The sequence below is a fragment of the Lactuca serriola genome, chromosome 9, assembly GCF_051521515.1.
Source record: "Lactuca serriola cultivar US96UC23 chromosome 9, Lser_US96UC23_V15, whole genome shotgun sequence".
Classification (NCBI taxonomy): domain Eukaryota; kingdom Viridiplantae; phylum Streptophyta; class Magnoliopsida; order Asterales; family Asteraceae; genus Lactuca; species Lactuca serriola.
Genome location: NC_136416.1, coordinates 4,336,349 through 4,352,730, shown reverse-complemented (window position 1 = coordinate 4,352,730; position 16,382 = coordinate 4,336,349). Strand labels below are relative to the sequence as shown.

Below are 16,382 nucleotides of genomic sequence, written 5' to 3'. Positions count from 1 at the left end.
ATGAGGAGGTCTAATAAATTTAAAATGAAAAACTAATAGATTGACAAGTGGCAACACATTAATTAAAATGTCTAATATGGTGACACATGGCAAAAGAGCTACTTTTTTATTAGTATAGAGATTTGTTGTGGCCTAATTGGTAATCGGTGTGTTTTCAGAGAGGGAGGTCGTGGGCGTCGTGGGTTTGATTATCCTTTTTTGGGCTAATCTATTAGAAAAATAAAAGTTTTTTGGATTTTTTAATAAATTTTTCCAAAATAATGAAATTTTTCTTGATATTTTGTTTTATCCTTTGTATGTCTTTTATAGGGTGTTTGGGAGTGCTTACTTGTTAGTTTATTGGTTTTTTAAAAAAACAATAAGCTAAAAAATGTTTCGCTTGTTTGAAATGATTTTTTGACTAGACAAAAAATGATAGTTTCAAAAGGTGGTAAAATTTGGGTTTTTTTGGTGACTTAGTGGTTTTTTTTGTTCATTTGACCTAAGTCAAACACTTTTATTTTTTAAAATCAACTTATTAATTTTTTAGTTTTTTCCACCATAAAAGTTAATCCAAATATTTTTAAAAACTCATTTTCCAAAATTCTATAAATCAATAAGGACTTTTCCCAAAAACACTTTTGAGATTAAAAAGCACTCCCAAATACCTTCATATAAATATTGATAAAAGTTACACTTTAAATATACTGAAACCAAAGAGTATAGATGGGTAATATAATTTAGATCGTGTATATATTTAGGTGTTGTTTGTTTTTTCGAAGCAAAAATTCAAAAACTCTGCGGACCACCTCTGCAAACCTCTTTAGTAGAAGAGGTGGATCAAACTGTTGCAGACTGTAATAAGAAGCATGTTTGATTTTATTAATATTTGCAGACTGCTACAGACATTAAAAGTTTAAAATAAACTAATTAAAAAAAAAACATTAAAATGAATTAACTTATGTAAATCAAATGGGAGAAAACAGTTAAAGAGATATAAATTTAATGTATTAAATGTTAAAGGGATGAAAATAAAATATAGTATATAAGTAAAGGACCATAAACGTAATATTAAATATACTTCATGGACACTTATTTAAAAACAACACAACAATGTTGTTAGATTTTTGGAAAAAAAAAAAGGGGGGGGGGGGGGGGGGGGGGGGGAGTTGTTTTTTTGGATTGGATTTTTTATGTTTAGGTTTGAAGGGGTGGGAAGAGGCACAACAAGTGCTTCCCCAAGAAGCACATGGTCAGAGGTTTTAAGCCCCGAATACTTCCGAAAAACAAACTGTTGCGGGACAAAAAGTGTTGCGCGTGTACTGCGTCGCGCAGCAATAAGAGTTTTGAAGAGGTTTTTTAAGAAAAACAAACAACACCTTAGTCATTTATGTTTATTTTTTATATATTTAGTTATTTATATTTTTTATTTTGTAAAGATATGACTATTACATTTAATGGTCATACGTGTACAAAGTAAAAAACATAACTAACTTAATGTGTACCATAAAAAGGGGAATTAACTCATTTAACCCATACAAACGAGTATTTTAATAGTAATAACCACCTTATAATTTTTCTTTTAAATGGCTACTTCCTCCGGAATATCGCATTCCATAATAGTTACATTCATTCCGGAGTTAGGGTGGTTGGTAGGTATCAGGTCCGGAATCTGACAATCATACGTTCCGGACTAACAAAATGGATTTCGGATTATGTTTTCCAGAATACGATGCTCCAGAGTATTTATGTTCATTCCAGAGTTGGTGATGGTTAGTAGGATTCGGAACTGGAATCTGACGTCTGTATTTTCCAGACTGAAAAGTGTATTTCTGAATGTACAACCATTCCGGAGTGGTTAAAATAGGGTATTTGTGTTCTTTGTTCATCCACAAGCTACATGCAGCATTTTTGTGTCTTTGTTCCCCAATTCGTCCACAAGTAGTGTTCTTTGATGGTTATCGTTATCTAAAAAAATGAGTATGTACACATATTTTTTCGAGTGAAGTTTCTAGTGGAAGGAAATAGTAATGTATCGAAGAATCTATGCAGTATATTGTTCCAGACTGTATATGCTTTAATGTAGATATTGTTGGGTTTTTTATGCAACTATATACTAGATTAAGGCAATGGAAGCATTCAATATGTAACATCTGATCCAGGTATTATTCGGTTTGGTTAAATTTTTAGGGTTACGGTGCATGGACTCAGCGAGTTGGCAGTCCAAATCGTCGAGTGGAGGCATTTAATCGTGGTCACGGATCGGGATCGACTCGGCGAGTCAGTGTTGTAGGGAGAAAACCCTAATTTTATGGTTTGCCCCTTATATAAACATCATTAGCTGCCTTATAGCCTTCCATTTTACACCCTATAAGTTGTTCTCAGCCGCAAACCTTTTGCGTGTGAAGAGAGAGAGCATTTGGGAGCTTGTCTTTGGGATTTTGGGGATGATTTCAAGCTTGAAGAGGAAGTATCAAGGGAAGAGCACTAAATTGAGTATCTATTTCGTGTTGGGCACCTTATTGAGGTATTAATCTGTTAATTACCTTAAAGCTTTAAGCTCTTAGATTTCTTTTGGAAAATTATGGCCATCCTTGAGGAAATGGAACCAAGTTTGGATCTGGACCTATCACAAGGATATGGTTCCAGATATGGACCTTCTTAGGTCCCAAATGTCATAAAGTTGTCTCCTTTGTGCACCCTAATTCTTATTCATGCATTAGGGACTTGTACGAAGCTTGTTGATGTGGTTTTGGCATTATGATACTTAGTATGAACGTAAAGTTGGCAACTTTACATGGTATTATCACTATGAGAATATAGATCTGAAGTTTGGTACCTTAATTCCCACTGGAAAGGGCCGAATATGTGGGAACTCGTCGAGTCGCTCTTGTGACTCGGCGAGTCGGAAGGGTTTTCTCGTTCACAGCCAAGGGTTCACGGTCAAGGGTGTTCGGTTGGAAGTTTACGGCTGTGAACATCAAGGAACTCGACGAGTCTCTCGGGTGAATCGGCGAGTTGACGAGTCAAGCAAGGAACCCGACGAGTGGCTAATTGTACTTGACGAGTCAAGGTCAATATGGACTGTTGACCTTGACTACAAACATAGACTTTGACCAGGGTTGACCTGAGGGTATTTATGGGTTTGTGTCAAGTTACTTACCTGATGATTATGGGTAGTTGGGAAGGAGCAACGTATGGGATATATCTGATTTTAGCTTATCAGTTCAACAGTCAAGAGGTGAGTCTTCTCACCATACCAATGGGTCTAAGGCACCAAGGCCCGCCCATTTTATGATAATTGGTATGCTTGTTATGTAGAGGTGTGTGATATGTATGCATGATATGCGGTAGAGATAGCCTGTGTGGCTAATGGTAGAGGTAGTCTTCTGGCTAATGGTAGAGATAGCCTTGCGGCTAACTGTAGAGATAGCCCTTGCGGCTAATGGTAGAGATAGCTTGATAGCTAATTGATATGTGATATGAGGTAGAGGTAGCATTTATAGCTAATTGTTATGTGGTATGCGGTAGAGATAGCTTTTATAGCTAATATGTTTTGTGTTATGTGGATTGTGTGTGGGTATGCTCTGCGGGACTCACTAAGCTTTGTGCTTATGGTATATATCTTTGGTTTCAGGTATCATCAATTTGGAAAAGAAGAGCTTGGATTGATTGCGATGCACACACCTATGATTTCCGCAATGAATGATTTTGGGATAAACTCTAATAAATGATTTACTTAACGATGATCTAGAATGTTTGAAATAAATGGCATCTATGTTTTAGTTATATTACAAATGAATTTTTTACCCTTGGTTTTTGGGTCATTACAAGTTGGTATCAGAGCCTTGGTTTGAGGGATTCGGAGATACCTTCGGTTGTGTCTGAACTCAAACTGAAGATCTGTAAAGTTTTCAAAAGCTTTCAAAAGAAAATGTTTCATGTAAAGAATTTCTAAGACAATAAAGGGTGTGGTGCATGCAATCAGTCGAGCTCAAGTATGTTTCCCCAAAATACCTACACTTGTTATCTGCTATGCTTCGATTAGGAACCTATGAATCGCATGCTAGTTAGGGCTAGGGGAGATGTTTGTATATGTTGTATGAGCTGGTAGACTTGCATGCTAGTGCTGAGTAATCATTAATAGGTTGGCCTGATATATGGTGCTTGTAGGCGTGAGAATATTGGATGCCATGCTGGAATGAGAATGATAATTAGTATTTGTAATTATTATGTGTATGCTTTCAAAATTGTATATGGTTAGGATCTTATAGCCTTTGAATAATTGACTTGGCCTTATTTCATGTTCCTCGTCTAGTTGTGGTCCTAGGGTAGAGTCTATTATTCGACAGTCTATTAGGTCTTGTTCTGTGTATAATTTGCATGCATAAGACAGCCGATAGCGAGGGTAGATGTGGAAAACATGGGTTGTGGTATGTGGGCCAAATGTTCTATGATAGTTTGTGGTTCGGAGATTACCCCAGGGTGAGCCTAGGATGAGATTAGTAACCGGATTCACCTGATTGTGAATTGTATGTATAGATAGAATTATTTGATTGGAACATGTTGATTATTTTTTACGTTGTCCGAATGTTACTTTCTTTGTGCTTTGTAGGACTTCTAGCAATGTGAGCTAGCTAATAAGTGAATATGCTAGGTCACATGTGGCACAGGTGGGATAATCTCAGAGTGATGGATTTGGCCCTATTGCGCAACTCTCATCCGAGTCTAACCGTTCTAGGATTACTTCTGTTACTCAAAGGATTATCTGATCTCTGTTGCATGTGGCTATATTCATAAGGTAGCTGGTTGACAATATTGGGAATCTTTCAGCAGCTGGGGACTGGGTAGGTTGGAAACCTAGGGGGAGCCTAGGAGGTGCTTCGGTGGATGTTGTATTGTTGTTTAGCAGACATTCAGTACATCATGGGAATAGGTGACTTAGAGTATTCAGGATGATTCCGGAGGAAAGTATGGATAGGTGTGGAAGGTAGTATCGGGCCCGTACTACTGAAAGCACAGGGTCCATACTCGAATCGGGGAAAGTCTTGGAGAATCTAAGAATCATGGGGAGGAGGATTCTTGGTTATGATTGGATATAGGGGATAGTTGCTTCGCAGAATGAGGATGAGCGCACATGGGTAGGACCAGGGTTTGGTCCCGACTCCGGTGGTGATCCAGTTAGTGGAAGGACTGCTAGAAATTTGAATTCATCATGGATCAGGCGGAAAGGATTGTGCAATCTATTTCACATTCGGGATTGGAGACCAAGTCTCAGGGATAGTTTGTAGCCCGGTTTAGAGCATAGATTGCTTCAGCTGTTGCTGTGTATCCGCAACGATTGAACTAGTAAGTAGATCAGGGTGTGAGACCTTGAATGATATGGATCACACAGCTGAGGATGGAAGATTGATTAGGGGTACCTCAATAAGAGAGGTTCAGGTCAGGTGAATTCATTGGAGGGTCTCGGGCGGAGACCCAAGAGTTTGGATCAGCACTTGAGAGGCCAGCAGGGTCGGATCCAGTGCAACGTTTGCAGAAAACTGGGCGATGGAGTTTCATTCCAAGGGTTTGGACTGTCATTGGGATCGGAATGAGGTGTTACATCATGGTCTCAGGGTGGTCGAGGTATCACAAGAGGAGGTGGTCAGTAATCCTTCAGATGTTTGTGGATATGCTAACTTTGGCCATGTCTGGTAGATATTGGGTAATTGTATCGCTTGGGTATCTTGATAAGTTGGATCTCGGGTCGGTATTATGCTAATGTATAGGTTATCAAGGGTTGTCAGATGTCATTCAGCATTTCGAGGAATCTTTAAGAGGTCTTCAGACGGATGTACCTCGCGGAGCGGAATCTACATATACCGAAATTGCTCCGAGTCGTTGTCGGGATTTGTTCAGTGATCTAGGTTGCTATGGTGTATCAGGGTTGGTCACATTTCCAGAGAATGCCCACAAGGGGAAAGGCCATTATATTTGTTGCGATCAGAAGGGTGACAATGAGGTCGACCGTTTGAGAATAGGAGAGGAGCGATGAGTGCATCCGCTCCGGCTAGTTTGAGGATCACCATTGGACGAGAGAGTAGAGTTGGAGCCCAGCAGGGAGGGGCACCACTTTGCAGGGTCAGACAAGGGGGATCGGAACTCCTGCAGGAAAGGGTACAAGGTATGTACCCTTTTGCCTCCCCACCAACATTGCTTGTATTTAGTAGCGGATATTTTCATCAGCATGGGAAGGTATATCGTTGGTTGTTATCTCAGGTGGTGGTTGAGTTACATGCATCTTCAAGAAGAGTTATATGCCATCTGCAAATCGTGAATTTGGGTGGAGTAGTACGGGGTCATCTCCTCATATATCACAGATTTTTTTTCCAGCATTCGAGTGTCATTATGAATATGGTCGGGGTTGGTTCAAGGGTTCGTACGAGGGGATTTTGATTGGGTTCAGTAACTAGGAAAGCCTCTCGGAGTTGCCGAGGGAGGGAAAGATAAGTGGTCACTGAAGTATTGTGGGAGCATCTGACCTTTGGACTCCGAGATCTGAGTGTGGTATCAGTGTGAACAGCTAGAGTCATTGGCATTGTTTGGGACACAAGATGTGCTAGTTGGATTTCAGGAATTGTGTTGTTTGGAAGGGTTATTGGTCGATCCGGCCAAGATTGAGGTGGTTATGAGGTGGGAGGTGCCGAGATCACCCCCCGAGATCAGGAGTTTTCTAGGATTGGTCGACTATTATCGGAGATTTATCAGGGACTTCTCCAAGATCGTCGTGCCTCTCACCAAGTTGATCCGGAAGGGTGTTGCTTTTTCATGGGGTCCGGAGCAGCAGACCTCGTTAGAGACACTTCGCCAGAGATTATACGAAGCCCCGGTGTTAGCCCTCCCGGAAGGGATGGAGGATTTTGTGGTGTATTGTGACGCATCGATATCGGGGTTGGGTGTAGTACCTATGTAGAGGGGAATGTGATAGCGTATGCATTGAGGCAGCTGAAGCCTCATGAGACAAGGTATCCCACCCATAATTTGGAGTTGAGGGCAATGGTGTTCGCCCTCAAGATCTGACGTCACTATTTGTATGGGGTTTGGTGTACCATATAGACAGACCACAAGTGCTTGAAGTATTTGATGGATCAGCCCAATCTGAATATGCGCCAGATGAGATGGTTAGACGTGGTTAAGGATTACGATTGTGAGATCCTGTACCACCCAGGAAAAGCTAATGTTGTAGTTGATGCCCTCAGCTGTAGGGCAGAGATTGCCCCGATTCGAGACATTTGTAAGTGACTGACAGTGATGACTCCGGTGTTGGACACCATTCGGGAAGCCCAGGCAGAGGCCGTGAGACCGGAGAACCGTAAAAGAGAGCGGGTGATTGGTCAGGTACCTGAGTTCGTTACCGATAGTCGCGGGATTATGACCTTTCAGGGTCAGATTTGGGTGTCGTATGCAGGCAGGACACACACCACTTTGATGGAGGAGGCGCATCGATCGAGGTTCTTGATCCATCCCGGGGGCACTAAGATGTATTTGGATCTAAAGAAAGATTATTGGTAGCCCTGTATGAAGAGGGATGTAGCATGGTTTGTTGAGAGGTGCTTGACCTATCACAGGGTTAAGGCCGAGCACCAGTGTCCGCATGGCAAGTTGCAGCCACTTGAGGTTCCCCAATGGAAGTGAGAACAGATTTCTATGGATTTCATCACCAAATTGTCGAGGACCGCGAGGGGTGTCGATGCAATTTGGGTGATCGTCGACCGGCTGACAAAGAGCGCTCACTTTCTTGCTATCAGTGAGAGCTCTTCTGTAGAGAGGCTGGCAGAGATGTATGTGAGGGAGGTGGTATCGCGACATGGAGTGCCGATCTCGATTGTGTCAGATCGGGATGTACGTTTCACTTCCAGGTTCTGGAAGAAGTTCCACGAGGAGTTGGGCACGAGGCTGCATTTCAGTACCGCTTACTACCTACAGACGGATGGACAGAATGAGCGGAGGATTCAGACGCTCGAGGACATGCTTCGGGTATGTGTGTTGGACTTCAGAGGGAGTTGGGACACGTATTTGCCGTTAGCTGAGTTTTCCTATAACAACAGTCACCATTCAAGCATTGGTATGCCTCCCTTCGAATTGTTGTATGGGAGGAGGTGTCGGAATCCCATCTGTTGGGGAGAGGTAGGGCAGCGAGTGATGGGTAGCACTGAGATAGTGCTTCAGACGACAGAGCAGATACATCAGGTTAGACAGAGGTTGTTGACGGCTTATAGTCGCCAGAAGAGTTATGCGGATATGCGACAATCCGAGCTTGAGTTCCAGGTGGGAGACTTTGTACTCCCGAAAGTGTCTCCTTGGAAAGGACTGATTCGATTCGGGAATAGGGGCAAGTTGGGGCCCCAATATATTGGGCCATTTAGGGTGACCGCGAGGGTGGGCAGGGTAGCATGTCGGTTGGAGCTACCTGCGGAGTTGAGTCAGATATATGATACCTTCCACGTGTCTCAGCTGAGGAAGTGTATTGCCGACGAGTTGGCGTTGGTGCCGTTGGAGGATATTCAGGTGGATACGAGCCTGAAATATGTTGAGAAACCGATCACGATCTTGGATCGGAAGATCAAGGTTCTGAGGAACAAGGAGGTGCCCCTGGTTCAGGTCTAGTTGCAACATCGGAGAGGGTCCGAGCTGACTTGGGAGCCGGAGTTAGAGATGTGGGAGCAGCATCCAGAGTTGTTTTCAGCATGAGACTTCGAGGGCGAAGTCTGTTTTTAGTGGGGGAGTATTGTAACATCCCGAAATTCAAGTATAACTATTTAACTCTTCTCTTTTGTCAACTTGTCAAATTTAGCCCTTAAGTGGAAAATGTTGCAAATGAGTACGCTGCGCGTACTCATGCGCTTAAGTTGGACGCAGACTCGTCTAGGTACGTTGGGCGTACCCAGGGTTACGCTGGGCGTAGCGGGCCCAGATGCAAACCCTAATTTGTGGCTTGTGCACTATATAAGCAATGCTAAGGCCTTATCCTCAACCACCATATCAGAGAGTGAAACCCTAAGAGAGCATTTCCTTCGTCCTAAAGCTTGTGTGTGAGTGTTTTTAGCTACAAGTGCCTTTGTGTGTTAGTGAAGAAGAAGGGGAGGTGCTTGTGGAGGCTAGGGATTGAAGTTCAAGCTTGGATCTGAGTTCTTCAGAGGGAGGGGCTTCACTTAGAGGTAAAAAGCTCAGAACTTTCCTCTTTATTTTGGTTTGGTGTTGCATGGTCCATTTTTAGGGTTAAAGCCCCAAAGGTGGAGACTTTATGAACATAAGGGACTCCATGGACCTAGATATGTCCCATTTCAGTGATATATGTGTTGTAGATCCATAAAAATCCCAACTTGGTCGTTATTATGGAGTCATACTTGAGTTATGGGCTTTTAAGTGTTGGAAATGGAATGACATGGGTGTTGGTGACTTTTACAGCCATGCAAAGGCTTAAAGTCACCGACTTTATGGATTAAGAGGCTTAGGGACAGTCAGATATGAAAGTTTGACATGTGTCTTTACCGTTTAAGACCCAAAATCAAAAGGAATCTGAAACTGGGAGTTACGCGGGGCGTAATCCCAGTACGCGCAACGTAAGGGGTCGCGTTCCCCGATTCTTTGAAGTCGCCGGGTACGCCCAACGTACTGATTTGGTATGCGCTGTGTAATCCGGAGGGTTGACTTTCGTTGACTTTTAGGGTTTTGGTCAACATTTGGACTTTTGGGTCAGGGAGGGGTAAAAAAGTCTTTTACCCTTCTGTGGGATTGTAGGAATGGATTTAAGCTAACCTTTGAGAGCCATTATTTATTAATATTGTTTATGTGATTAGGCGGGGGCTAGATCAGTGTTCTCGTGTGAGAGATTATCCGAGATACCCGAGGTGAGTCTTCTCACTATACTGTACCTGGAAGGGTGCCTATGTGTGACCGGAAGGTCTTATATGCTATGAGATGTATGTGTTATGTGCTGATATGTGATATGTGCTGATATGTGATATGTATGTGTTATGCATGTTATGTATGATAAGGACCGGAAGGTCAAGATGATATGGACCAGAAGGTCAGGAGGTTACAGACCGGAAGGTCGATACGGGTAGGACCGGAAGGTCTACCGGGATTCGGGACAGAAGTCCTCTGAGACACATTTGGACCGGAAGGCCCCACATAGTTATGGCCTGGAAAGGCGTATGTGTTGTGTGTGATATTTTGGGGAACTCACTAAGCATTTATGCTTAAAGTTGTTGTGTTGTGTGTTTCAGGTACTAGTGAGGACCGTGGGAAGGCGTCGGCATGATCCGTACACACTGAGAGGATTTATGTATTTGAGATCTTTTGAGATTATGGGATTTGTTTGTTATGATGACATTGGATACAATTTGTTTGATATTGTTTTGATGATTGAAAATATGATTTAAAAATGAAAATTTGTTTTGAAAATTTACATTGTTACATCATAGGTGTCGTGGAGGTTGTTAAACCGATGACATTGGCACCAATGTTAGGTGATGTTGCGGTCGCAAAAACTTTATGAGCTTTACGAGATTCTTTCATGATTAATTTTGATCGGACATCATATAAATAAAGAAGTGGAGTGGTTTGTTGTATGGGCATGGTGATGCCTTCGTAACTTTCATTGAGACCATCAATCAACTGTAAAACAAGTCTTTGATTTGATGTCGACTTTCCCATTCCCACGTTGGAAAGTTGATCCACCAACATCTTTTTAGCTTGGCAGCAGGAGTATATGTTGGGATGATGATCAAGATGGGTAGAGACGAACTTGCTGTCAAGATAGACAACCCTTGAACTTTGATTATCTTGAAAGATGTTTTAGAGAGCTTGCCAAGCCTGTGAGGCGGTAGTGTTAGGTTTTAGGAAAATGTGAAGAAGATCATTGGAGATTGTATTATAGATCCATTGAAGAACAATGACATCTAGACGAGACCAGATTTCATATTCATAAGTTACTTTGGCCTTCTCTTCTTCGATAGTTGTTGAGGAAGAGGGGGCAGATGGCGGTGGTTTGACTTGGGGGTCGATGTAATTTCCAACTTGGAAGGCATGTCAATGAATTTTGAATAACTCAGCCCATGAAGTGTATTGGCCGTTTTCCGTTTCCAGAGTGAATGGGATGAAGTTTCTGATGTTCGTAACAATGATTACAGGATGATTTTTGGGATCCATTGAAGAAGAAGATCCGATAAAAGAAAGAGAGATGAGAAGATCGACGGCTGAGAAAGGTTTTCAAAGGATTATGGGCTTTGATACCATGCTAACAATTATGTTGAATACGTGTGTATTTCATTGATAATACAAGTATATGTACAAGGTGCGATACACTATTTTCGGTATAGGATAGTACAATATCTTCACTAGCTAATATCCCAGGATACTAGGAAAGATATTTTTGTTGTGATGATAAGATTATCTCGACTACTACTATTATCTCTATGTTTTTTTGCAAAAATTCAGTAGACATTTCCATGGATTTTAAAGAATTTATGTTTAATTTAAAATTTATATGATTATTTGTAATTTTTACACACAAGTTTGTTAAGATATCGTAACAAATATGATCATTTCATTCATTATAAAATAGTTTAGAATTCCAAATAGTTATTATTATCTGATATCACAATCATTCATAGACCCGATCAAACAACATGTTTTTTATTTAAAAACATACTCATTCAAGGTTATAACAACCATTCATAAACACGATGTTTTCATTTAAAGACACTCATTCAAGGTTACCTAAACAACCCTTTTATTCTTGCAAATAAAAGCTTTTTAGCTCATTGTTGTAAACTTTTGGAGCATTTCAACACATTGTTTCAAAGTTGAGGGGCGTTTATCAACTTATGGCATGTTCGGCAAAACTAGCTGGTAGCGGGTAGCGTTTTGTTAAAAGCTACATGAAATAACATTTGGATTTGAAACGTTTTGATTAAACTAAACGCTAGAAGCTTGTAATGTCAAATGAGGCTTTCTGTTTAAAAATGAACGTTTTATCAAATACTAAAAAGCTAGAAGTTCTATAACTTTTCCTTAACTAACACGCCCTTTCGTTATTATGTGTGCGTCTGGTTGGAGAGACTTTCTCCGCCTAAAGTGCTCATTTTATCCAGAAGGTGAGAGAAATCCTACTTGTGTTCCTCTCACCATTTCACCGTTGAATTCCCCCGATTCCCAAACCCTAATTTTGATCTCCAACTATCGTTGTCTACGTCAATGTCACCAAGAACCATAGGAAGTTCGCGTCATGCCATAGATACCTGCACGTTCCAGCTTCATAGCTGGAGACCTTTTCATCTCCCCACCACACTCAACAAAACCCTAGAAAAATCCGATAACATCAACAATAATAACCCGACATCTTCTGCTAAACCTCACAAACGGCCTTGCCTCTCCGATCGGGCAACCTCGTTCGCTATTGAAAACCTCGATATGTCTAAGCTGTCATTATTTGACGACGATGGTTCCCGATCGTCTGTGAAATCGAAGCGCGAGAGGATCCATTGGATGGCTAAGAAGAGGCGAAGACGTGGATCAAGGTCTGTTTCTGGTAGGAGTAGTGATAGGAGTGGGACACGGCGGAGGTGTTGTTCAGTTGGTGCTTCGAATGCGTATGGTACCTGTTCAGATTTTATGATGGCGAATAATGCCGGGACGGATTCCAGTGGGGAGTTGTTTGTGAATGGTGGAGGCGGAGGGGATGTTAATTGGACTTCGGATGCAAGTGAGGCAACTGCTAGGAATTTGCGCAGAGAGAGTACTGGTGGTGGAGATAGAGAGATATCAAACAGTTATATGGGATTACATCATCATCATGGGAATTTGGATAATCAGGGTAATGAATCAGGGTACGGAAGTGAACCTGGTTATAGAGGGGATGCTGAGTTCGGATATGGTGATGAGTTGGACGAAGAAGAGGATGATACAAGGTTGTTGTTCTGGGGCAATAGATTTGGAGGTACATTGTTCGTTTCCTATCTTTACAGTTGTTGTTAGCACAATCAGTGTTCAGGATGCATGTGATGTTAAGGACCTTTGTTTACTTATATACAAATTTGAGTCCGTGACCTTTGTTTCAATATTCAGCGTGAACCTATTGAGACCAAAAACATGTCATTATGATGAGAAACAGAAGAATAGAGTCATCTCATCAGCCAGCCGTGGTTATCCAATACCAATTATTTAAAGGGCTATCTCTATTTCATCTACAGATTTAACTATCAAGATATGAACTTTATCCACATGAATGACCATTCACCATTCTTGAACGGATTTAGGACATTAGCAATAGCATATGGTAACTCATTCCATGTATATCATTTGAAAATCAACAGGGGCTTATTCAATGTCAAAAAACTACATGCTTAGTCCATAATGTTTAACATATTAGGCTAGCTACGTTTTTTTGGTGGCTCATTTGCTTAAATATAATGACTCATAAGCTGATTTTTTAACATCACAAATATTCTCAACGCTATCATCAATCTTAAATTTGCTCCTTTTTATTTTATGCTGCAAATGCAGAATTATTTTTCACACTAGTTTCTTTCTGATGGTCTTGTAATGTCTATCCTTTTTTTTTTTTTGCATCAGATGCACAAAGTATGGAGATAATTGGTGAGAATACATTGCAAAAAGCTCATCACAGGTGTCGACGCAAGAAACATGAGCTTAGAATGGTTGATGCTGCTTAAAGACACAAGCTTTTATATTAAAAGGATTAGTATAAATCACCACAAAACAGGAACAGGTGATTATTAGTATTATTGATGCCTAATTTAACTCTTATTATGATGGGAAGCGTGAGCTGTGAAGGATTTACTGATATCTTCCAAGTACTCATTCACATTCGTCCATTTTTTGTGTATGTATGTTAATGTAATGTAACCTTATTGATGACAATAGAAGATTGAGACTGATTGGTTGAAAACATAAGCCTGGTGATTTTGTAAAGGAGGGACTTTATATGACTCTGTTTCTATTTACTTGTATATTCAGCTAATTAATTTCATGATTTTCTTGTTTTTATGAGTAAAAGACTATAGCCCCCTTCATTTATAGAATTTAACATTTTCTTTCTGTGGGATGTGGATGTTACTTATACTGTCTCGGAACAAATAAATGATTGGTTAATTTATATTTATAATCTATCTATTCTTAATAAAAGAGTACTAGATCAGCCACGTGTCAACTTTTAACCACTGCCTTCTGCCACGTGTCATCTCTCAATCATTATGCTCTCTCATTTTCCCGCTGAGTGATTTCCTTCTTCCATCGACAAATCACTTCCTACATTTTAGCATTTCAGTTAGAGACTTATTATTCAGAAATCATTAACATTAATATCATTTCATTATCATTATTATCTAATATTAGAAAGCATCTAATATCCTTATTTACCTATATTCAATTCGAATCCCTATAAAAAAGGACTGATAATCTACAAAAATTAATATTAATATTATCATATAATAATCTTATATCAAACGCATATAACTGGCAAAAATAGCTCGATACAATTATCCTTTGCTGTTTGACATTTCAATTTAAATTTTGAATAAATTTGAAATTTCGGAATTATAGGCTAAAGATCATACGTTTCAAATCATTGATTTCTTTATTTCCTTATTCCTGTTTATTCCTAATTTGCAGTTATAAAAGCCTTTTCCAAAGTACCTATTTTTTACGTTTGCATTGCAAATACCTGTTGCGTCTTTGTCTATTGATTCGTCTTTATCTGTTGATTCCTGCTTTCTATAGAGCACCTCCTTATTCACAGCCTTTCAGTCATAGAATATCAAAACATCAGGTTAGTGTATAAGCATCTTAAAATTCATCCTTTATTTGTTGATTATTATACGTTTTCTTTTTCAGTTATGTTACGCTTGCATTTGTTTCTTTTGCATTATATTTCTTTTGTGTTATTCTATTTCATGTATATACTGTAAAAATCTAACTAATTTTATGAAAACGTACTATATTGTAATGATATATTTCATATATTATGTTAAACATATAATAGAAAAACAAATGCAAACTAATTCATACTTTATTTGTTGACTATTTTCATTTTCTTTTGTTTATGTTGTTTATGTTTTTTTATTTTCCATTATGTTTCTTTTGTATTCTTCTATTTCATGTATATACTGTCATATGGGGGTTGTTTTCATGAAATGACATTCTACTTTCATGAAATAGAATTGTGATTTTGTTTTGGATTATTAAGTGGTCTGTTTTTTGTTTATCCGAATGTCATAAATTACAATTCCAATTATGCCCTTTGTGGTTTGTAAACAATTTCGGATTTATATTTTTCATGCTGGTAGTTTGACATTGTGGTTTGTAAGGTTGAAACATTTGTTGACGATCATTGTTTGTTGGAATGATTTGTTTCAGAATTAAATAATTCATTTCACTAATGATAATTATTTATTTAATTTAAAGAGTACTTTGCCCTCTGTTATCATAAATGTATGTATTTTCAATTTTTGTTTATGATATAACAACATTCTACTTTTTGGTGAATGTAATTGTTCCAATGTCCGTTTTTAAACAGTTTATCACCAAGATCACACTTATTTTCGTTCTTTTCAGAAAAAATGGGACACACCTATTGTCCAAAGGAGATGTAGGCATTTCCATCACAAGTGCATATAACAGAATCTCCAAAAGGGTTTGATTTATCGTGACATAAAGTTGCAGTTAGAACAAGTTGCACATTACCAATATTTCCTGTTTTCCAATACTAATATTATGATAATGTTTTATTATTGGTGTAATTAGTAATTAAAGAGAAAGAGAGAAAGTTGTAAGTTTTTACCTATGCCAAAGTGAATAAGGGTAATTATTAAGTATGGATATGGCATACAAACAATGCATGCAACAATTAACCTGATAAGTGAACCAGATATGGTAGCCAAAATCACATTAAAAGGAATAAATCACCTGTAAAACATAAATTTACAATTGTGATAATCTTATATTTGTTTGACATATAATTAAACAAATTATAAATGATAAATTTAGCATTCGTGAATATTTTCAAAGGTCATGGCTTGTTCAAGTTGAAAGAATATCAAACACGGTAGCAAAAGTGAAAACACCAACTACATCAAACACAGATTACCAAACTAAATATTTTATTTATTCATATTATTCAGTGAATAATTTTGCACGGAATTATGTCTAGATTTTAGCAAATTCGAAATTCAAATATTTAAACAAGTACTCGAATTTCAAAATTCGAACCAAATTCCACTCTTAAAGAATTTCAGGGTAATCTTTTGAACTTCAGTTTTCGCTAATATCTTCATATACAACATTTCAGCAAAAAAAAAAAAAATCAGGTAAAATTTCTTTAACATAATGTATTTTAT

The 16,382-nt window shown here is 39.1% G+C and overlaps 1 protein-coding gene across 1 annotated transcript; it reads left to right on the top strand.

Annotated features, from left to right (window-relative positions):
• The first annotated feature begins 12,084 nt into the window (after window positions 1-12,084).
• LOC145074385 (LYR motif protein) lies at window positions 12,085-14,034 on the top strand. The gene is made up of 2 exons (XM_079020771.1): window positions 12,085-12,964; window positions 13,600-14,034. The coding sequence occupies exons 1-2, from the start codon at window positions 12,223-12,225 to the stop codon at window positions 13,698-13,700; spliced, it is 843 nt and encodes a 280-aa protein (XP_078876897.1). The 5' UTR covers window positions 12,085-12,222; the 3' UTR covers window positions 13,701-14,034.
• The last annotated feature ends 2,348 nt before the right edge of the window (window positions 14,035-16,382 follow it).